Here is a 23,598-nt window from a genome sequence, read left to right on the forward strand (position 1 = left end):
CTATGGGAATAACAGATGGACAGAACTGGAGAGGTGAGGACTCTGGAAATGTCTGTAGTGAGATTTATTAATGTGTCTCTCCATAACCAGGATTACATAGTGGTGAAGAAGACCTCTAGTGACCGCTGTCAGGAGCCTGTGTCTGAGGGATGGGGAAGACCCCTGAGGCCAATCACGGGACCTCCACCTCACCCCCCGATACATGAGGACATCAATGACCAGAAGATCCTAGAACTCACCTACAAGATGATTGAGCTGCTGACTGGAGAGGTGACACTGCTGGGAATGCTGGGACATTATACAGTAACGCTATGAAGGGATCGGGGGATGACGGTATTATTGTATGTGTCAGGTTTCTATAAGGTGTCGGGATGTCGCCGTCTATTTCTCCATGGAGGAGTGGGAGTATTTAGAAAAACAGAAAGATCTGTACAAGGACGTCATGATGGAGATTACCCAGTCCCTTACATCACCAGGTAAGGGTACTTTCACACTTCCGTTTTTGTTTTTTTTGCGCAATCCGCTGTCTTGGGAATCAGCGGAATCCGTTGACGGATTCCGCTGTTTCCCGTAGACTTGTATTGATGACGGATTGTGCCAAAAGTACCTGCGTTGCTTCCGTTGGCCGACGCTCCATTGCTTCTTTGCTTGCGTCAAAATGACGCCGACCAGTGGATTTCGTTGCTTCCGTTAAAATTTATAATGGTTCCCTATGGTAGCGGATTCCGTTGCTAAGTGCTTAAAGTCCTTATGGGAGATGTTAGAATTCCATCCACAGTGTATTTGGATTGTTTCAGTGGAGCACCTGTTTGCTTGTTAGCAGGACTGTCATTTGAGTTTAAAGGGGTTGGTCACCCATTTTTTTTATTTTCTGTCGAAGTTCTACTTACAATTCTAGGTATTTTCTCCATTGGCTTGTATTTCCATTTCTGGCAGTGAGCGGCGCTATGCTGCACGCTCAGTGCCTGTCACATGACCCCCTGGAGCTGTGGCCGCCGGCATCCTCTGACGTCCCGGCATATCCGGGCTCTCAAACAAGACGGGTACGTCACAGGATGCCGGCGCCACTCAGATTGAGTGACAGGGCTGTGGGCGGTGACTACCGCACGTCACAGCTCAGCATCGAGGGGAGGATCCGGAGGACGTCTGTGTGGAGCCGGCGTCCTGCAGATGGTGAGGCTGAGGCACGGGGCGCCAGTGTGCAGTGCCGGGGGGGGGTCTTCAGCTGAATCCCCCCCTGCACGTAAGTATGTGATCACACTGTCCACCCGCCCGCTCTGCTGCGATGTCAGGAGAGCGGCCGGTGTCGGGCAGTGTGATCGTGTGCTCCTCCCAGCAGCAAGACACTGACAGGCATGTCACCGCTGTGCTCTGCCATCTGTCCTGCTGCATGGGACCAACTGTCTGCACTCTGTCACCTGCACCACAAGTCACAGAGTGGAGACAGTTGGTGACAGAGCACCTCTGCCCCCCCCCTCTTCTTTCCCCACTCTCTTCTCCCCCCCTCTCTCTCTTCTCCCCCCCTCTCTCTCTTCTCCCCCCCCCTCTCTCTCTCTCACCCCCTCTCTCCCCCCTCTCTCTCCTCCCCCTCCCTCTCTTCTCCCCCCTCTCTCTTCTCCCCCCCTCTCTCCCCCCCTCTCTCCCCCCTCTCTCTCCTCCCCCTCCCTCTCTTCCTCCCCCCTCTCTCTCTTCTCCCCCCCTCTCTCTTCTCCCCCCCTCGCTCTCTTCTCCCCCCCCTCTCCCTTCTCCCCCCCTCCTCTCTTCTCCCCCCCTCGCTCTCTTCCCCCCCCCGCTCGCTCTTTCCCCCCCGCTCGCTCTCTTTCCCCCCCCCCGCTCGCTCTCTTCTCTCCCCCTCTCTCTCTTCTCCCCCTCTCTTTCTTCTCCCCCTCTCTTCTCCCCCCCTCTCCCTTCTCCCCCCCCTCTCTTCTCCCCCCCTCTCTCTCTTCTCCCCCCCCCTCTCTCTTCTCTCCCCCCCTCTCTCTCTCCCCCCCTCTCTCTCCCCCCCCGCTCTCTTCTCCCCCCCGCTCGTCTCTTCTCCCCCCGCTCGCTCTTCTCCCCCCCGCTCGCTCTCTTCTCCCCCCCCGCTCGCTCTCTTCTCCCCCCCTCTCTCTCTCTTCTCCCCCCTCTCTCTCTCTTCTCCCCCCTCTCTCTCTTCTCCCCCCCTCTCTCTCTCTTCTCCCCCTCTCTCTTCTCCCCCTCTCTCTCTTCTCCCCCCCGCTCGCTCTCTTCTCCCCCCCTCTCTCTCTCTTCTCCCCCCTCTCTCTCTCTTCTCCCCCCCTCTCTCTCTCTTCTCCCCCCCTCTCTCTCTCTTCTCCCCCTCTCTCTCTTCTCCCCCTCTCTCTCTTCTCCCCCTCTCTCTCTTCTCCCCCCCCACTCGCTCTCTTCTCCCCCCTCTCTCTTCTCCCCCCCTCTCTCTTCTCCCCCCTCTCTCTTCTCCCCCCTCTCTCTCTTCTCCCCCCCCTCTCTCTCTTCTCCCCCCCTCTCTCTCTTCTCCCCCCTCTCTCTCTTCTCCCCCCCGCTCGCTCTCTTCTCCCCCCCGCTCGCTCTCTTCTCCCCCCGCTCGCTCTCTTCTCCCCCCTCTCTCTTCTCCCCCCTCTCTCTTCTCCCCCCTCTCTCTTCTCCCCCCTCTCTCTTCTCCCCCCTCTCTCTTCTCCCCCCTCTCTCTTCTCCCGCCTCTCTCTTCTCCCCCCCTCTCTCTCCTCCCCCCTCTCTCTTCTCCCCCCCTCTCTCTTCTCCCCCCCTCTCTCTTCTCCCCCCCTCTCTCTTCTCCCCCCTCTCTCTCTTCTCCCCCCTCTCTCTCTTCTCCCCCCCTCGCTCTCTGCTCCCCCCCCCGCTTGCTCACTTCCCCCCCCCCGCTCGCTCTCTTTTCCTCGCTCTCTCCTGGCATGGTCAGTACAGAAATCTCTCCATCGTGGAGGGGTGAGAGGGAGTAATAAACATGGAGTCCCTACTGTGTCTGTGTATTTATTTCTAATAAAGTATTTTTCTCTGTGTGATGTCTTTTTTTTTTTTTTAAACCCTTTGTTGGAGATTCTTAATGGCCAGGTTAAACTTGGCCTGACATTAAGAATCTCGGGCTTTATACCAGCTGGTAAATCATAGCTGGTATTAACCCCTTATTACCCAGCGTGCCACCTGCCACCAGGGCCACTGGAAGAGTTGGATACAGCGCCTAAAGATGGCGCTTCTATGAAAGCGCCATTTTCTGGGGCAGCTGTGGACTGCAATTCGCAGTGGGGGGCCCAGAAAGTTTGGGCACCCTGCACTGTGGATTCCAATCCCCAGCTGCCTAGTTGTACCTGGCTGGTGAAGCCCACATCATTTTTTTTTTTTTTTTATAATTATTTCATGAAATTCATGAAAAAAAAGGGCTTCTCTATATTTTTGGTTCCCAGCCGGGTACAACTAGGCAGCTGGGGTTTGGGGGCAGCCCGTAGCTGCCTGCTGTACCTGGCTAGCATACAAAAATATGGCGAAGCCCACGTCATTTTCTTAAAAACGTTTTCAGGGAAAAACCATTATAAAAAAAAAAAAAAATGCTTCCCTGCATTTCTATTGCCAGTGAAAGTAACACCAAGCAGCGGGGGCTAGCAGCCAGTAGCTGCTTTGGTTACCCTTAGCAATAGCAAATGCAGCGGGAGCCCACAAACAATGTGATTTTTTTGTTTTTTTATTTTTAATGAATTTTTTTTAAAAAAAATCGGCATGGACTTCGCCCATCGAGCACCAGAGCATTTTACTGCTCAATTCATCCCAAGTAATCAGATGACTCCAGTGTCGGCCGATTACTTGTTCTGTGTCCCCTTGCATCCATCGCAGCGTGTACGGGCTGTGAGGTCAGCGGAGTGGAGACAGTGACATGCTCTGCTCTGACACATAGTGTGCTGCATGTCACTATCTTTCTCCACTCTGGCACTTGTTGTGCAGGTGACCGGATGCTACATGTAACTGTCTCCACTCTGGGACTTGTTGTGCAGGTGACCGGATGCTACATGTCACTAACTATCTCCACTATGGGACTTGTTGTGCAGGTGAGAGTGTATACAGTTGGTACTATGCAGCAGAAATCACAGAGTGGGGCAGTTAGTGACATGTATCATCCGGTCACCTGCACAACAAGTCCCAGAGTGGAGACAGTGACATGCTCTGCTCTGACACGTAGTGTGCTGCATGTCACTATCTTTCACCACTCTGGGACTTGTTGTGCAGGTGACCGGATGATACATGTCACTAACTGCCCCACTCTGAGACTTGTTCAGGTGAGAGTGTATACAGTTGGAACAATGCAGCAGAAGTCACAGAGTGGAACAAGTTAGTGACATGTATCATCCGGTCACCTGCACAACAAGTCCCAGAGTGGATACAGTGACATGCAGCACACTATGTGTCAGAGCAGAGCATGTCACCAACTTGCTCTGCTCTGTCACCTGCGGTGCTGCATGTCACGTTTTTGCCGCGATTTGGTGCCTTTTTTGCTGCGTTTTTGCTCACTGCGTTTTTAATCAGTGCACAATGCCATTAAAGATTGTTGATGAAAAAAATAAAAAAGGTCTGATGTCATTTCCTTATTCAAAATGTTCATTGTATGCAGGAGAGCAGACAGCAGCTGCAGAACTACAAGGCTCAGCATCCTCCATCCAGGACTGTATGCAGCTTTTTACCCAAAAAGAAAGAAAAAAAAAATGACATGGGCTTCGCCATATTTTTGTATGCTAGCCGGGTACAGCAGGCAGGTACGGGCTGCCCCCAACCCCCAGCTGCCTATTTGTACCCGGCTGGGAAACAAAAATATAGAGAAGCCCTTTTTTTTTTTTTTAATTATTTCATGAATTTCATGAAATAATTTAAAAAAAAAAATGACGTAAGCTTCGCCTAATTTTAGTGTCCAGCCGGGTACAACTAGGCAGCTGGGGATTGGAATCCACAGTGAAGGGTGCCCAAGCTTTCTGGGCACCCCCACTGCGAATTGCAGTCCGCAGCCACCCCGGAAAATGGCGCTTTCATAGAAGCGCCATCTTCTGGCGCTGTATCCAACTCTTCCAGCTGCCCTGATGCCAGGTGGCTAGCTAGGTAATAATGGACTAAGGGCTAGCTGTATATTATGAGCTAGCCCTAAGCCCGAAATTCATGGTGTCACGCCAATATTAGACATGGCCACCATGAATTTCTAGTAATGATAAAAAAAAAACACAACACACAGAAAAATATTTTTATTAGAAATAAAACACAACACAATTAGTGACTCCATCTTTATTGAAATAAAGAACCCCCCTCTGCAGTAATCCTGGGTTAGGGTCCCGCGCCGTCCAATCAGGATCCAATATCATCTGATCGGTTTGCTGGAAGGCAAAGCGATCAGATGATGTGTCAGGTTAAACTACGTGAATCACATCACACTTCAGCTGATTGTATAAAAGCCGATACAATCAGCTAAAGCATCAGTGCAAAAAAAAAAATAAATAAATAAAATACTCACGTCTGTGCTGATTACCGGTAGCTCCTGCAGTGGAGTCTGATCCTGGCCCATCACTGCAGGAGCGGCCGGTAATCAGCTGATGAAGTCCCCTGACGGCAGGATCAGCTGATAGCCGGCCGGGCGCGAAAAAGCCGGCGACACCACGAAAATCGATCAGCTGATGCGTCAGGTGACTGCATCAGGTGATCCACCGCCAGGTCCTGCAAGCTTCGTGCGTGCCCTGGGGAGACTGCACACAGCCGAAGCGGCGGGACCGAGACAGGGGCTGGAAGCAGGCATGGCACCGGGACCCTGCAGACAGGTGAGTATGACATACACACACACATACACACTCACACACACACTGTATATACACACACACACTGTATATACGCGCACACACTGTATATACACACACACTGTAAATACGCGCACACATACACATACACTGTATATACACACACACACTTTCTTCCCCTGGCTGTGTAGAGCTGCTGCTGTCTCTGTATGATTGATCTCAGTGCATCCACTGGGAAGAGGCAGGGAGGAGGGTTTGGGTGGGAGCACAGTGGGTGTATTAGACACAATGGGTGTGTTAGATAAGCCAGACACCGTCCTAGAGCCACAAAGAATTCTGGGACTTGTAGGAACTGAACACAGGAAGTCAGAGGAGAGATTAACCCCATCAGAGCTGGAGCCAGCAATGAAGATGTGCTGCTAGTGCACTATAAAAGGTAATTTTGCTGAAAAAACATAATAGATGTGTTGAGGGGCACATATTAGCAAGATTTATCAGAAAAAAAAAAAATCAGTTTTGGTAACTGGACAACTTCTTTAAAAACGGAATCCGCTGCTGGATTCCGCTAATTTCTACTGAGCATGTCCAGAATGAAAAAAAAACAAACAGAACAGAGCCGACGCATTCTGTTAGACGGACGCCAAACGGATGCAACAGGTCCGTTATTTCACAGGAATCAGCTAACGGATTCCTGTGAAATAACGGATCCGTTACTTCAGTTTGCGCCTTAAAAATAACGGATGCGTCAAAACGACGCAGCAACGGACCCAGCGGATTTCACACAACGGAAGTGTGAAACTAGCCTAATAGACAGGGCTAAATACACACCGCCTATAATTATCTGTATGTAAAGATGAATTCAGTCCCTGTATGTGCTTCTTCCAGTTCTACCCAGTGAGAGGACAACACCAGAGAGATGTCCCCGTCCTCTTCTCCCACAGGACTGTAAACAAGAAGATCCCAATGTTCCTCAGGATCATCAGGTAGATGGAGAGAAGGTGTCATGAAATCTCCGTATGATGTGTAGACGGCTGTGAAGGTCTTGTGCTCAGTCTTGTTTTATCCTCCAGTGTTATATGTTTTATACTTGTGTAATGAGAGCGGTGGAGATGGCAGGATTAGAGCTGATCATAGATGGGACTTCTCCATCTGTCTGTGACTTTTACAATATTTGTTTCAGGCTGAAGATCTGACCCATATTAATACTACAGAGACATATGTGAGGGGTGATGAGCGGAATAAAGAGGAGATTCCTACAGATAACAACTCAGGTGAGTAGTGACCACTAAATGTAGAGAAGTCATAAATTCTCCTCAGTCACCGGCTGTAGCTGGTTTATTAGCAGTGTAGTCCCATATCGTAATTAGGTGGTCACCAGCCCTCCAACGAAAATTGTCTCCATTACTTTGGGCATTTCAAGTCCTTTTGTAGGAGTGAGACTGGTTTTAGTGAGAGCTTGCAGCCTAGAGGTCAACTCTAACCCCTGGAATTCGAAGATGCTGACATTTACCCTCCCAGATCTTTAAACTGCAAAGCCCAATAACACCATTGCTAGAATGTGCTGACAACTTAGAAAATCATGTGAAGAAATATATCCGTACATTGGGGCTTCGCTTTTATAATTGAGACATAATTCCATGTGCAGTGAGAGTAAAGTGGAGAGAGATGAGTATGTGTTTGTTTTTCATATGCATATGAGTGCATACTGTATATAGGGGGTTATGTAGGAGTCTTGTATATAGGAGGCTGTGTGGGGTTTATACAGTATATAGGAGGCTATGTGGGGCTAATAATGTATATAGGAGGCTATGTGGGGCTCATAATGTATATAGGAGGCTATTTGGAGCTCATGTAAGGTGTAGGCTTGGGCTCATATGGTATATAGAGGGATGTCAGCATACTTTATTTCTAATCAATGTTAAATGATACAATTAACATTAAATAAGTATAATTAATATATTAAAATTGAGTAGAACTAATTTCAGCCTATTGGTTTGGCCCTTCATACCAGTCACAGTCTCTGTGGCCATTCAGGAAAATTAAAAATTAATTGCCCACCCCTGCTATAGAGTCAAATGTGAAAACAGTATTCAGCCTCTCATCAATAAATGTGATAATCTGTTTCCATAATTGCCTAATGCCCGGGCAGTCCTGATAAATATGACATAAATCTGCTGTCACTGAATAACTGTGAATAACCATAAATTAAAATATTCTTTGATTTGACGCAGAGAAAAGAACATTAGCAGAATTTATAATAATTTTCCATTGTTTAAGGTAAATGGGTAAATCCAAGATCTGATTCCCAGAATTTAATATAGTCTGGTCATGCCCCAGAGGTCGGCACCCTAGAAGCAACGCAAGTTGTGGCGACCCCCCACTCAAATGAGACACAAAATATAACCAAACCCAATGGTGATAAAACAGGAAGAGCCCTCCTCACAGCATACAAATCAATGTCCATATGTATATATGCATAATTTGTAATGCAACCGGTCACAATGGACATACCCAATGCACACATTTTTTAACAATGGTTTCATAAAAAACATAAATCAAAAAAAGGGCTACTGAAGGAAGAGAAATATATACTTCCCTTTAAAAAAGGCAAGAAAATAAAAATCTCCCCTTAATTTCAAGAGATTATGAAGATAATATTTTTAACTTTGGCCAAACGTACATTTCTGTACAATAACAGCAGAGTTTCCCTTTATCCTGACTTTTCATCTCCTGTGAGAAAAGACCGGACTAACTTAACGTAAAGCGGATTGGGATAAACTACCAAAAAATTACACTTATGCCTATATATACCGTGTATATATATATATATACAGTTAGGTCCAGAAATATTTGGACAGTGACACAAGTTTTGTTATTTTAGCTGTTTACAAAAACATGTTCAGAAATACAGTTATATATATATAATATGGGCTGAAAGTGCACACTCCCAGCTGCAATATGAGCGTTTTCACATCCAAATCGGAGAAAGGGTTTAGGAATAATAGCTCTGTAATGCATAGCCTCCTCTTTTTAAAGGGACCAAAAGTAATTGGACAAGGGACTCTAAGGGCTGCAATTAACTCTGAAGGCGTCTCCCTCGTTAACCTGTAATCAATGAAGTAGTTAAAAGGTCTGGGGTTGATTACAGGTGTGTGGTTTTGCATTTGGAAGCTGTTGCTGTGAGCAGACAACATGCGGTCTAAGGAACTCTCAATTGAGGTGAAGCAGAACATCCAGAGGCTGAAAAAAAAGAAAATCCATCAGAGAGATAGCAGACATGCTTGGAGTATCAAAATCAACAGTCGGGTACATTCTGAGAAAAAAGGAATTGACTGGTGAGCTTGGGAACTCAAAAAGGCCTGGGCGTCCACGGATGACAACAGTGGTGGATGATCGCCGCATACTTTCTTTGGTGAAGAAGAACCCGTTCACAACATCAACTGAAGTCCAGAACACTCTCAGTGAAGTAGGTGTATCTGTCTCTAAATCAACAGTAAAGAGAAGACTCCATGAAAGTAAATACAAAGGGTTCACATCTAGATGCAAACCATTCATCAATTCCAAAAATAGACAGGCCAGAGTTAAATTTGCTGAAAAACACCTCATGAAGCCAGCTCAGTTCTGGAAAAGTATTCTATGGACAGATGAGACAAAGATCAACCTGTACCAGAATGATGGGAAGAAAAAAGTTTGGAGAAGAAAGGGAACGGCACATGATCCAAGGCACACCACATCCTCTGTAAAACATGGTGGAGGCAACGTGATGGCATGGGCATGCATGGCTTTCAATGGCACTGGGTCACTTGTGTTTATTGATGACATAACAGCAGACAAGAGTAGCCGGATGAATTCTGAAGTGTACCGGGATATACTTTCAGCCCAGATTCAGCCAAATGCCGCAAAGTTGATCGGACGGCGCTTCATAGTACAGATGGACAATGACCCCAAGCATACAGCCAAAGCTACCCAGGAGTTCATGAGTGCAAAAAAGTGGAACATCCTGCAATGGCCAAGTCAATCACCAGATCTTAACCCAATTGAGCATGCATTTCACTTGCTCAAATCCAGACTTAAGACGGAAAGACCCACAAACAAGCAAGACCTGTAGGATGCGGCTGTAAAGGCCTGGCAAAGCATTAAGAAGGAGGAAACCCAGCGTTTGGTGATGTTCATGGGTTCCAGACTTAACCCCTTAACGACCGCGGGCCGTAAAATTACGTCCTAAATGACATAATCTTACTGCCCGCGGTCCTCCGGCGGCAGCATGCCGCGATCGGCACACATCTCAGCTGATTTTCACAGCTGAGATGTGTGCCTGCTAGGCACGAGCAGAATCGTTATCTGCTCGTGCCGATTAACCCCTTATATGGCGCTGTCAATACATGACAGCGCCATTATAAGCGCAATCGCGGTAAAGTTTTTACTTACCGCCGAAACCGGAAGTCACGTGACGCGATCACGTGACTCCCGATAGTTGTCATGGTAGTACAGGGTCATGTGATGACTCCTGTACTACACATGAATTGGTTTCACTTTCGCTGTGCCCGGGGCACAGCAAAAGAGAAAGACAGCGTATCTGCTGTTTACAGCCTTCCAGCTGTGATCAGCAGATACTGCAGAGCGATCGGATTGCTGATCGCAATAGCCCCCTAGGGGGACTAGTAAAATAAAAAAAAAAAGTAAAAAAATAAGTTTTAAAAAATTAAAAAAAAACAAAAAAACCTAAAAGTTCAAATCACCCCCCATTCGCCCCATTGAAAATTAAAGGGTTAAAAAAATAAAAAATATACACACATTTGGTATCGCCGCGTTCAGAAACGCCCGATCTATCAAAATATAAAATCAATTAATCTGATCAGTAAACGGCGTAGCGGCAAAAAAATTCCAAACGCCAAAACGACGTTTTTTTGTCGCCACAACTTTTGCGCAAAATGCAATAAGAGGCGATCAAAACGTAGCATCTGCGCAAAAATGGTACCGTTAAAAACGTCAGCTCGAGACGCAAAAAATAAGCCGTCATTGAGCCTAAGATCCCGAAAAATGAGAACGCTACGGGTCACGGAATATGGCGTAAAACGTGCGCCACTTTTTTCGGACAAACTTCCGATTTTTTTTTAACCCCTTATATAAAAGTAAACCTATACATGTTTGGTGTCTACGAACTCGCACTGACCTGAGGCATCACACCCACACATCAGTTTTACCATATAGTGAACACAGTGAATAAAATATCTCAAAAACCATAGTGCTATCGCACTTTTTTTGCAATTTTTCAGCATTTGGAATTTTTTTGCCATTTTCTAGTACACAATATGGTAAAACTGATGGTTTCATTTAAAAGTACAGCTCGTTCCGCAAAAAATGAGCCCTCACATGACCATATTGACTGAAAAATAAAAAAGTTACGTCTCTCAGAAAAAGAATGGCGAAAAAAAAAAACGGAAAGCGAAAAATCGGCCGGTCGTGAAAGGGTTAAGGCAGTGATTGCCTCCAAAGGATTCGCATCAAAATATTGAAAATAAAAATATTTTGTTTGGGTTTGGTTTATTTGTCCAATTACTTTTGACCTCCTAAAATGTGGAGTGTTTGTAAAGAAATGTGTACAATTCCTACAATTTCTATCAGATATTTTTGTTCAAACCTTCAAATTAAACGTTATAATCTGCACTTGTATTCTGTTGTAGAGGTTTCATTTAAAATCCAATGTGGTGGCATGCAGAGCCCAACTCGCGAAAATTGTGTCACTGTCCAAATATTTCTGGACCTAACTGTATGTGTGTATATATATGTATAATATATATATGTATAATATATATATATATATATATATATATATATATATATATATATATATATATATATATATAATATATATATATATGTCTATGTATATGGTGTCTAGGTATAGTAAAGTAGCCATGTGCCACGCAATGAAACCACCTATTGCGCCAACTGGTGGAAAACAATGGAGTTAACATTTTTATCTTGAAAATGGAACACGAGAGAGAAAAAAAGTGAATTACAAAGTTGTAGGGCATCATCAATTCAATACCAATCGACACCTTGCATACAGAAATGCTATGATATGGAACTCATGACCCCCCCCAAATCATTGAATGTTGGTCACACATATGGCGCTCATTTAACTTTGATGCTCAAAGTGTCCACCATCAGCTGCAATGCACATCTGGACTCTGGACAGCATACTGTATCTTGCTGCATGTTGTGCAATATGGTAGGTGACACGTTTGCACAAGCATCTGTGATACGTTGTTGTAGGTCCGGCAATTTTAGTGGAGGGGTCGCATACACCTGCTGTTTGATGTGACCTCACAGAAAGACGTCCAGTGGGGCCAGGTCAGGTGAGCGTGGCGGCCACTCCACGCAGCCACCATACCTCATAGAGACCTTCCTATTGGCCACACAGCCCCAAAGCATGATGGAACCTCCACCAAATTTTACTGTGGGTAGCAAGTGCTTTTCTTGGAATGCCGTGTTTTTTTGCCTCCATGCATAACGCCTTTTTGTATGACCAAACAACTCAATCTTTGTTTCATCAGTCCACAGGACCTTCTTCCAAAATGTAACTGGCTTGTCCAAATGTGATTTTGCATACCTCAGGCGACTCTGTTTGTGGCGTGCTTGCAGAAACGGCTTCTTTCGCATCACTCTCCCATACAGCTTCTCCTTGTGCACCGTGTGCTGTATTGTTGACCGATGCACATTGACACCATCTGCAGCAAGATGAAGCTGCAGGTCTTTGGAGGTGGTCTGTGGATTGTCCCTGACTGTTCTCACCATTCCTCTTCTCTGCCTTTCTGATATTTTTCTTGGCCTGCCACTTCTGGGCTTAACAAGAACTGTACCTGTGTTCTTCCATTTCCTTACTATGTTCCTCACAGTGGAAACTGACAGTTTAAATCTCTGAGACAACTTTTTGTATCCTTCCCCTGAACAACTATGTTGAATAATCATTGTTTTCAGATCATTTAAGAGTTGTTTTGAGGAGCCCATGATGCCACTCTTCATAGGAGATTCAAATAGGAGAACAACTTGCAAATGGCCACCTTAAATATCTCATGATTGGATACACCTGCCTATGACGTTCAAACTCAATGAGGTTACAAAAGCAATTTAGTGCTTTAGTAAGTCAGTAAAAAGTAGTTAGGGTGTTCAAATTAAGAAATTGATAAGGGTGCCCATACTTTTGCACCTGTCAAATTTTGTTTAAATGCGGATTGCACATTTTCTGTTAGTACAATAAACCTCATTTCAATTCAGAAATATTACTCAGTCCATCAGTTATTAGATATATGAAACTGAAATAGCTGTTGCAAAACCCCACATTGTTATAAAGAAAAAAGGTTAACATTAATAGGGGTGCCCAAACTTTTTCATATGACTATATATATATACATATATATATATATATATATATACACTGTATGTGTGTGTGTGTGTGTGTGTGTGTATATATATATATATATATATATATATATATATATATATATATATATATATATATATAAAATATATATATATATATATATATATATATATATATATATATAATAAATACATACATATATACTAGCTGTAGTACCCGCCGTCGCCTGGGATAGTAACTGTCTCCATCCCAGTCTGTCTGTCTGTCTGTCTGTCTGTCTTTCTGTCTCTCTCTGTATTTTTTTGTCTATCTCTTTATCTATCTGTCTTTATCTGTCTGTCTCTATCACTTTGTCTGTGTCTGTCTGTCTCTACATCTGTCTGTCTGTGTGTCTCTGTCTCTGTCTCTTTCCCTGTCTTTCTGTCTTTCCCTGTCTGTCTGTCTATTTCTCTTTCCCTGTCTGCGTATCTCTGTCTCTCTCTATCCGTCTCTCCACAGAAATCATATTACCTCACACATAACCTTCTTATACTATGAATGTCCTTTGTTCCTATAGCAACCAATCACAGCTGCTATTAATGACCTGTAGTCCCCAGTTCCATTGACTTTAATAGAGGCAGGTTTTTTGGAGAGTAATGCGAGCGTCACACGATACGATCTATTGTGCGATCGCGCACACACGTCTGTGTCAGCACCAGCGCTGGAGTTTGGAGCCGGCCACGATCCCTGCAGCATCGCGATGTCCTCCTGTCTGTGCCAGCGGCTGCTTGTGGACACGTGCGCACAGCGATGACGTCATCGCTGTGCGCACCGCTAGTCTCCACACAGCCGCCGCCGGCACAGACAGGAGGAGATCACGATGCTGCAGGGATCGTGGTCGGTGAGTTATACTGATTCACTGCCCCCCACGCAGATTATGATGCGTGGAGGGCAGTGAATACAGCCACACATTATCATTTCAGGCTGTAGTTGCCAGGGGTGATTATGTGGGCCGGCTGTTTATTATGCGCGCATTCCCCACCCATCACCCCGCCCACCTGTCAGCACCGGCTTCAGCGCTGAGAGATGATGGGCGTGCATATTAAATGTGCGGGTCCACGTGGTCACGGCAGGCTGCTACAGCCTGCTCGTGCCGCTGATGACCCACTCCACCGCAGCACCCTCATTCCCCGCAGCCCTACATTCAGACTATAAGACGCACCCCCCGCTTTCCCCCAACATTTGGGGGGAAAAAACTGCGTCTTATAGTCCGAAAAATACGGTATGTAGCATACTAATGCTCAGAAATCCAAACTCTTATAAGGGCGATATTTTCTGTTAGACAAGTTTCTTGCAGGAATCTTAGACATTTAGAGAGAACTTTTTAACACTGTCCACAAAGCCATCATAAAATATATATTCTATTTATCACACACACACACATACATATACCGTATTTTTCAGACTATAAGACGCCCTTTTTCCCCCCCAAATGTCGGGGGGAAGTGGGTGGTGCGTCTTATAGTCTGAATGTAGAGCATGGCTGCGGGGAATGAGGGTGCTGCGGTGGCGCGGGTCATCGGGGGCACGAGCAGGCTGTAGCAACGCCTGCCGTGACCACGTAGGCCCGCTCTTTTAATATGCACGCCCATCATCCTGCCCATCATCTCTCAGTGCTGAAGCCGGCGCTGACAAGTGGGCGGGATGATGGGTGGGGGGTGCACGCATAATAAACAGCTGGCCCGCATGATCAAATGCGGCTGTATTCACTGCTCCCTGCGCATCATCATCAGCGCGGGGTGCAGTGAATCAGTATACTCACCGGCCACAATCCCTGCAGCATCGGCCCGTCCTCCTGTCTGCCTGCCGTGGCTGTTTGTGTAGACTAGCGGTGCGCACAGTGATGACGTCATCGCTGTGCTCACGTGTCCACACACAACCGCGGCCAGCACAGACAGGAGGACATCGCGAAGCTGCAGGAATCGTGGCCAGCTCCACACAGGTCAGCAGCGCTGCTGCTGGCACAGACGGGAGGACGAGCGATGCTGTGTGGAGCGAGGAAAGGTGAGTATGAACGTTTATTTTTTTGTGTGCCACAGGATGCAGCCATACATCAGGATGGGGGTATATTGCAGGATGGGGATATATAGCAGGATGCGACCATACACCAGGATAGGGGTATATAGCAGGATGCGGCCATACACCAGGATGAGGGCATATAGCAGGATGGGGTATAAAGCAGGATGCGACCATATGCCAGGATGGGGTAAATAGCAGAATGCGACCATACACCAGGATGGGGCTATATAGTAGGATGCGGCCATATACCAGGATGGGGTATATAGCAGGATGCGGCCATATGCCAGAATGGGGTATATAGCAGGATGCGGCCATATGCCAGGAAGGGGTATATAGCAGGATGGCAGTATATAGCAGGATGGGGGCTATACCAGGATGAGGGACATATATATACAAGGAAGGAGGATCATATACAAGACAGGAGGATCATTACCAGGCTGGGGTAACTTAGTAGAGAATTTGGGGACATTACCCCCATAACAGTGTCAGCAGCAGATCCTCGCCCCATAACAGTGTGTCATGACCACATTTTTTGCTTAAAATTTTATTTTCCTATTTTCCTCCTCTAAAACCAGGGTGCGTCTTATGGTCCGGTGCGTCTTATAGTCCGAAAAATACGGTACTCTTATAACCCAGAGATGTTTCACCACTACTTACTAAATCAATGACGATGAAGACTGTCGGGGTGTCGTGCGATCATTTTAGTAGATATGTTATTATTGTGTTTTCCCGAAAATAAACAGGGTCTTATGTTAGTTTTTGCTTCAAAAGATGGGCTAAGACTTATTTTCAGGGGATATCTTATTTTTTTTTTCTATGAACAATAATCCAAATTTATTCTTGAACCAAAAAAATCAACATTTATTCAAATATAGTCATATCACATTCTTGAAAATTAACATAACTCTCCAAATATGCACCCACTGCTGGATAAGGGTTATAACTAGAGATGAGTGGACCCATTGAAGTTCAGTTCGGCGGGTTCAGCCGGACTTTAGATAAAGGTCAGTTCTGGACCCGGACTTGACCTGACCCCCAATAGAAGTCAGTGACAGAGCAGTTCGGCTCTCCACTCACATGCAGCCAGCCGTAAATAGTGGACACTACATCTGATAATGCAATTATTACTCCCAGTGGGAGTCATTCAAACACTCGCAAAGGACCGAGCATATGCAAGCACAGCGATGCTTAAGTAGTTAGCATACGTAAAACACCTGAACTCTGTTTGTTTGTTATTTTTAAAGTCTGTGTTTGGTACAAATTCCGAACTTTCAAGTTCGGGTTTGCTCGTCTCTAGTTATCACCTGTATGTAGAAAACTTTTATACCAGCATCTCACTGTTCCCTCTCCACCAGAGCTACTGCAGCATGCGGTACTGTGCGAAAAAAAATCAGAGAGGACTCCCTAGGATGCCATTTGGGCAGCTGATCAGAAAGGGAGAGAGCAAAACCTAATGTAGAAACAACCTGGTGGCAGTGAAGTACATGGACAAGAGGGATGTCCTTTTTCTTGATCACAATCCATGGTGATGGCAGCACCGCCACCGCTGTACATGGTTTTTCTACAGAGGTCCACAAACGAAATTGTGTCCTGGGGTTCAATAAAAAACATGGGGGGAGTTGATCTCTGATCAAGTCATCCAGCCCTACAGTGCCATGCGCAAAGCTAAGGTGTGGTACAAGACGCTGTGCGCCGTGCACATAGTACATAGTACAGATGGCACTAGATAATGCTTTCGTGCTATCATGATGTGCAGGAATACCGGCACCTTCCTTCAGTTCCATTTTGCATATGCCACCCTGATGTACTCTACACAACTCACATATACCATCCTGCTGTACTCTACACAACTCACATATACCATCCTGATGTACTCTACACAACTCACATTTGCCAACCTGATTTATTTTACACAACTTACATATGCCACCGTGCTACACAACTCACATATGCCACCCCATTATAAAACTAACATAACAGGAAAACCCTAGATCAATTCCAATATAGGGTCACGTGTGGGGGGTTTCTACTATTTTGGCATGTCAAAGGCTCTCCAAACTCAACATGACACCCGCAGAGCAGTCCATCAACATCTACACTGCAAAATGTCACTCCTTCATTTTAGGGCTTGACAGTGTGTACAAATAGTAGTTTCCCACCACATATGGGGTATCAGCGCATACTTGCAAAAATTGCACAAGAAAGTTTGGGGTCTATTTTGTCCTGTTAGCCTTGTGAAAACGAAAACATGTGGTTAAACAATTGTGGTTAAACAACTTTTTGTGAGAATTTTTTTTTTATTTTAATTTTCACAGTTCTACATTGTAAAATTTTGTGAAGCACCTGGGGGTTCAAAGTGCTCACCACATATCTTGATAAATTCCTTGTAGGATGTAGTTTCCAAAATGAGGTCACTTGTGAGTGGTTTCCACTGGAAGGCAAATCAGGGGCTCTCCAAACGTGACTTGGATTCCGCTAACATTTCCAGCCAATTTGGTGTTCAAAAAGTCAAATGGCATTCCTTCCTTTGGAGCCCTTCTGTGTGCCCAAACAGTAGTTTTCCACTACTTATGGGGTATCAGCGTATTCAGTATAAATTTCACAGAAATTTTGAGGTCCATTTTCTCCTGTTATACTTGTGAGAATGAAAATTAATTGTAGTTAATGCAAAATTGTTGCGGTAAAAATGTATTTTTTCATGGTTCAATGTCATAACATTCTGTGAAGCACTTGGGGGTTCAAAGCGCTTAACACACATCTCAATAAACTCCTTGGGGGGGTCTTGTTTCCAAAATGGAGTCCATTGTGGTTGTTTTGCACTGTTTTGTGACATCAGGGTCTCTCCGATCGTGACCAAATCCTCTAACTATTCCAGCCAATTTTGAATTCAAAAAGCCAAATGGCGCTCCTTCGCTTCCAAGCTTTGCTGTGCACTCAAACAGTAGTTTTCTACCACATAAGGGATATTGGCGTGCTCAAGAGAATAATTGTACAACAAATTGTACTGAGCAATTTTTCCTGTTATCCTTGTGAAAATGCTATATGTGGGGCTATAGCATTTTTTCTGTCAAGGGCAATTTGGATACTTCTACCAACTTTCCGGAGCTGCACAAAATTATCATCTTTAAAATTACCCATCTATATTTGGTCAAACAATTAACTCACCCCTTTTGTGGTGGCTGGAGCTGATACTCCTTGGTGCGGCTGTGATGATAGGTGATATTGATCATGTTGCTTCTCACAACTGCTTTTCCAGGTTTGTCTAGGTCGGGAGTGTGGTCAACTCCTTGTGAAAATAAATTTTACAAATCATATATTTCACATAGGAGACACTGGGACTGCTGTACATATGTCACAGTTGACATGGGGCTGCAACATATATATCACCTAGGAGACGCTTGTGGCACATACATCACAGGAGGGGCTGAGGGCATATACATCACAGGAGGGGCTCAGGGCATATACATCACAGGAGGGGCTGAGGGCATATACATCACAGGAGGGGCTCAGGGCATATACATCACAGGAGGGGCTGAGGGCATATACATCACAGGAGTTGCTGGGGGCATATACATCACAAGAGACGCTGGTGCATATACTTCACAAGAGACGCAGTGGGCATATACATCACTGGAGACAATGGGGACATATACATCACAGGAGACGCTGGAGTACAGACATCACTTAAGGGAATAGACCTCACTGGAGGCTATGTACATCACTGGGAGGCATAGACATAGCTATGGGGCACGGACATCACTGGGGTGTGCACTGAACATCACTGGGGGGTGCAAATACATCACTGGGAGGGCACATACAGCATTGGTGGGCATGTACCTGGGAAGGATGGGGTTGTCGCTCATTTTTTTTTTTGTGAAATGGGAGCGCATTACACGTTAAACCCACCCACACAGTACGTTCTTAGCACGCTGGCACTGGCCAGTATGAGGGTCTAATACTTCAGTGTATGCACACGCAGCATTCAGTAGTGAATGCTGCGTGCGCATGCTCAAATTACACGTGCGGTTTAAAGGGCCAGCTGCTGACAAGACGCAGCTGGGGCCCCCAGGAATGTCATTGGGGGGGCCACAGAAAAGATAATTTCCACCCCTGGGCTAAAGTAACATTTTTGTGGTAATTAAAAAAAAAAAATAAAACTCATGAAATAGGCCTGTACAGAAAAGATGGTACCCCTGAAAATAATGTGACAAAAGGGACATGTTCAATTAGCATCACAGGTGTCTACAACCTTGTAATCAATCAGTGGGCCTGTATATAGTGCTAACAGATACGTACTGTGCTGTTTGGTAACATGGTGTGTACCACTAGGAACTTCAGGGCCACATAATGGCAGAATTTTGGGCCCCCCTTGAGACTTTGGCCAGGCTCCACCCCAGCCCCACCTCCACCCCTCAAACCTTCCACACTTTCACCACCATTCTTGAAAAAACGTGTGTATTTATATATACACACGCACACACACACACACACACACACACACACACATACACACACACACACACACACACACACACACACACAGTCATGTCCAAAACTGTTAGCACCCTTTTGAAGTTTTTCAGAAAATGAAGCATTTCCCTTAGAAACTTAATAATACACTCCCTACACCTCCCCTCTCCATTGCCCCTCCCCATAATATCTCTCCAATACTGCTCCTATGTATAATATCCCCCCATATACACTGCCCATCAGTGTACCCCCACACAATGCCTCTATGTATAATATCCCCACACACTGCCCCTTTGTATAATATCCCTTACACACACTGCTCCTCTGTATAATATTCCCCACACACTACCACTCTGTATAACATCCACACACACACACACACACACACACACACTTACCCTCTGTGTAATATCCCTCAAGTACGCTGCCCCTTTGTACACTATCCAACACACAAGCTGCCCCATTTATTTATATACTGTGTGTAATGTATATATAATATATATAAAAATAATCTCACACACTGCCCCTCTGTATATCGCCCCACACACACTAATCCTTTGTATACTATCCCAACACACACACATTGCTTCTTTGTATAATATCCTCCTTGTATATATGTCTGCATCCTTGCCCCTTCATGGTATGTATGTCCCCATGCTGGTATATTGTCCACTTCCTAGCATAAATGTCCTCCTCCTGGTATATTTGTCCCCAACCACGGACCCTCCTTTTAAATATGTCCCCATTTTGGTTTTTGTCCCTATCCTGGTATATATGTCCCTTCCTGGGCACCTCCTGGTATATATATCCCACTCCTGGGCATATTCTGGTATATATGTCCGCATCCTGGTTTTTGTTCCCTTCCTGGTATATATCTCCTCCTTCTTGTATATATGTGCCCTTCCTGGGCCTCTCCTTGAATATTTTTCTACTGCAAAACAAAACAAAACAAATTTTACTCACCCTGAGCAGCAATGCATTTCAGCTGGATGTGTGCCTTCCACACATCCAGCTAAAGCAAGGCAGGGACTGCAGTCAGCAGGCACCTCCACCCCCACCACCCGAGGCTGCAGTCAGCGGGCCCCCACCACCCGAGGCTGCAGTCAGCGGGCCCCCACCACCCGGGGCTGCAGTCAGCGGGCGCCCCGACCACCCGGGGCTGCAGTCAGCGGCTCCTACCACTCTGTGCTGCAGTCATCTGGCCCCTCCACCACCAGAGTGGGGTCGAGGCTTTATAAAGCTAAGTAATTACCCCAGGCCTCGGCCGGACTCCTCCTCTTCACCAGGCCCGGTACACCAGTCACAGTAGTAATGCCCTGATGGCGGCCCTGTGTGTATCACACTCAACATGGACCACAGGAAGCGAAGGAAAGAGTTGTCTCAGGAGATTAGAAAGAAAATTATAGACAAGCATGTTAAACGTAAAGGTTGTAAGACCATCTCCAATCATCTTGATGTTCTTGTGACTATAGTTGCACATATTATTCAGAAATTTAAGATCCATGGGACTGTAGCCAACCTCCCTGGACGTGGCTGCAGGAGAAAAATTGATGAAATCAAAGAGACGGTTAATAGGAATGGTAACAAAAGAGCCCAAAAAAATTTCTAAAGAGATTAAAGGTGAACTTCAAGCTCAAGGAACAGCCGTGTCAGATCGCACCATCTGTCATTGTTTGAGCCAAAGTGGACTTCATGGGAGACAACCAAGAAAGACACCATTGTTGAAAAATAACAATCATAAAAATGCCAGACTGGAATTTGCCAAACTACATGCTGACAAGCCACAAAGCTTCTGGGAGAATGTCCGATGGACAGATGAGACAAAATTTGAACTTTTTGGCAAGGCACATCAGCTCTATGTTCACAGACGAAATAATGAAGCATATCAAGAAAAAAACAATGTCCCTACTGTGAAACATGGAAGAGGCTCTGATATGTTCTGGGGCTGATTTGCTGCATCTGGCACAGGGTGTCTTGAGTCTGTGCAGGGTACAATGAACTCTCAAGACTATCAAGGGATCATAGAGAGAAATGTGCTGCCCAGAGTCAGAAAGCTTGGTCTCAGTCGCAGATCATGGGTCTTGCAACAGGATAATGACCCATAACACACAGCTAAAAACACCCAAGAATGGCTAAGAGGAAAACATTGGACTACTCTGAAGGGGCCTTCTATGAGCCCTGACCTAAATCATATTGAGCATCTTTGGAAAGAGCTGAAAACATGCTGTCTCGAAAAGTCAACCTTCAAATAAAAGATAACTGAAGCAGTTTGCTCTTGAGTGGCCAAAATACCTGTCGAGAGATGCAAAAGTCTCATTGACAGTTACAGAAATCGTTTTATTGCAGTGATTGCCTCAAAAGGTTGTGCAACAAAATATTAAGTTAAGGGTTCCATCATTTCTGTCCAGGCCTATTTCATAAGTTTTTTATTTTTAAAAAAAATTCTGTGGAAGCATGGTTAAAACGCAATGTCTGATTTTTCATTTGTTCATTTTCATAGATTTTTTTATTTATTATTACTTTTGTCAGATTCAAGTTATTTCTGTGACCGTTGTGGGTTTTTCTTTCATTAAACGAGGGGTATCAACAATTTTAACCACGTGTGTATGCTTTTACTTTTGTCTAAGGGATTCAGAAAAATTCTGAAGTTTGTCCAAAAAAAGAGTAGCACTTTTGGCTCCATTTTCTGAGACTTGTAGCACTCTCATTTTCGGGATCTGGGGCTTAGGGATGACTTATTTTTTGTGTCTTGAACAGCCGATTTTAATGATACGATGTTTGTGCAGATGGGCTGTTTTTATAGCCTGTGATTGCATTTTAAAAAAAAAATTGCAGTGAACAAAAACTCTAAAATTAGCGTTTGAAATTTTTTTCTTACCGTGCTGTGTACTGATTTTATATTTTGATAGATTGGCATTTATGAACGCGGCGATACTAAATATTTGTATATTTTTTTTAACTGTTTTATTTTCAATGGGGTGAATTAGGGGGGTCATTTGAACTTTCTTTTTTTTCATAGGTTTAAAAACTTATTTCATTTATTTAACTGGTCCCTTTAGGGGACTTTATGGATGCACTGATTGCTTGTTCATGTCTGTTGTACAGAGCTGCAGCATTCCTGTGAGTTGCGCCCCTCTGTCGGCTCTCACAGGAAATACGTAATTGTCATGTCAAGGCTCATCACATGACCCCCGAGCTACCATGAATACCATCGGCTCCCCTTGGTCAAGGGACCTCCGATGGTGGTGGGTAACAGCACAATCCCCGCTGCGGCCATTAAAATCATGCTGTCAAATTTTAACAGTACAATCTAAGTGGCAAGCGGGCACAAGTGGATCACAGATCCTCCCACTCCTGTTAGCCCCACATGTCTGCTGTTCAAATCAGCAGACATGTGCAGGGATCACCACCGGCTCATTGAAGCAGCCGGCGGTGATTACCGCGACATGACCGATGACTTCCCATGAACTGGTTAAGGGCATAAAAATTCAAAGTTAGAAATATGCTATAAAATTTTGCCATATTTCCGACTTGTTTTCACAAATGCAAAAAATATTGCACCAAGTTTACCACGAACATGAAGTACAATATGTCACGAAAAAACAATTTCACAATCACCAGGATTTGTTGAAGCGTTCCAGAGTTATAGCCTCATAAATTGATACTGGTAAAAATTGAAAAAAAATGATCTTTAAGGTGAAAACAGGCTGCGGGGTGAAGAGGTTAAAACAGAAAGCGATACCACAGAAAATAGTTAATAGCATTTACCATATTTCTACTTTTACGTCTGATGTTGATTAAATTACTTTGGAAGTGACTTGGCGGGACCTACAGTATAGAAAATTGCACTCCTCATAGTATCAAAACCACATACATATATTAACCCTTACATTGTGTAATAATAATTGCCAAGGAAACTTATCAGACGTT

At 45.1% G+C, this 23,598-nt stretch overlaps 1 protein-coding gene across 1 annotated transcript in view; it reads left to right on the forward strand.

Annotated features, from left to right (window-relative positions):
* The first annotated feature begins 356 nt into the window (after window positions 1-356).
* Window positions 357-23,598, forward strand: part of LOC142312927 (uncharacterized) — a 126,466-nt gene continuing 103,224 nt past the window's right edge. The window contains exons 1-3 of the mRNA XM_075351915.1: window positions 357-476; window positions 6,639-6,736; window positions 6,934-7,024. Coding sequence (XP_075208030.1) covers window positions 392-476; window positions 6,639-6,736; window positions 6,934-7,024 — 274 coding nt within the window. The 5' untranslated portion in view covers window positions 357-391. The remainder of the gene's footprint in view (window positions 477-6,638; window positions 6,737-6,933; window positions 7,025-23,598) is intronic.

This window comes from Anomaloglossus baeobatrachus, chromosome 5 (genome assembly GCF_048569485.1).
Source record: "Anomaloglossus baeobatrachus isolate aAnoBae1 chromosome 5, aAnoBae1.hap1, whole genome shotgun sequence".
NCBI classification, from domain to species: Eukaryota; Metazoa; Chordata; class Amphibia; order Anura; family Aromobatidae; genus Anomaloglossus; species Anomaloglossus baeobatrachus.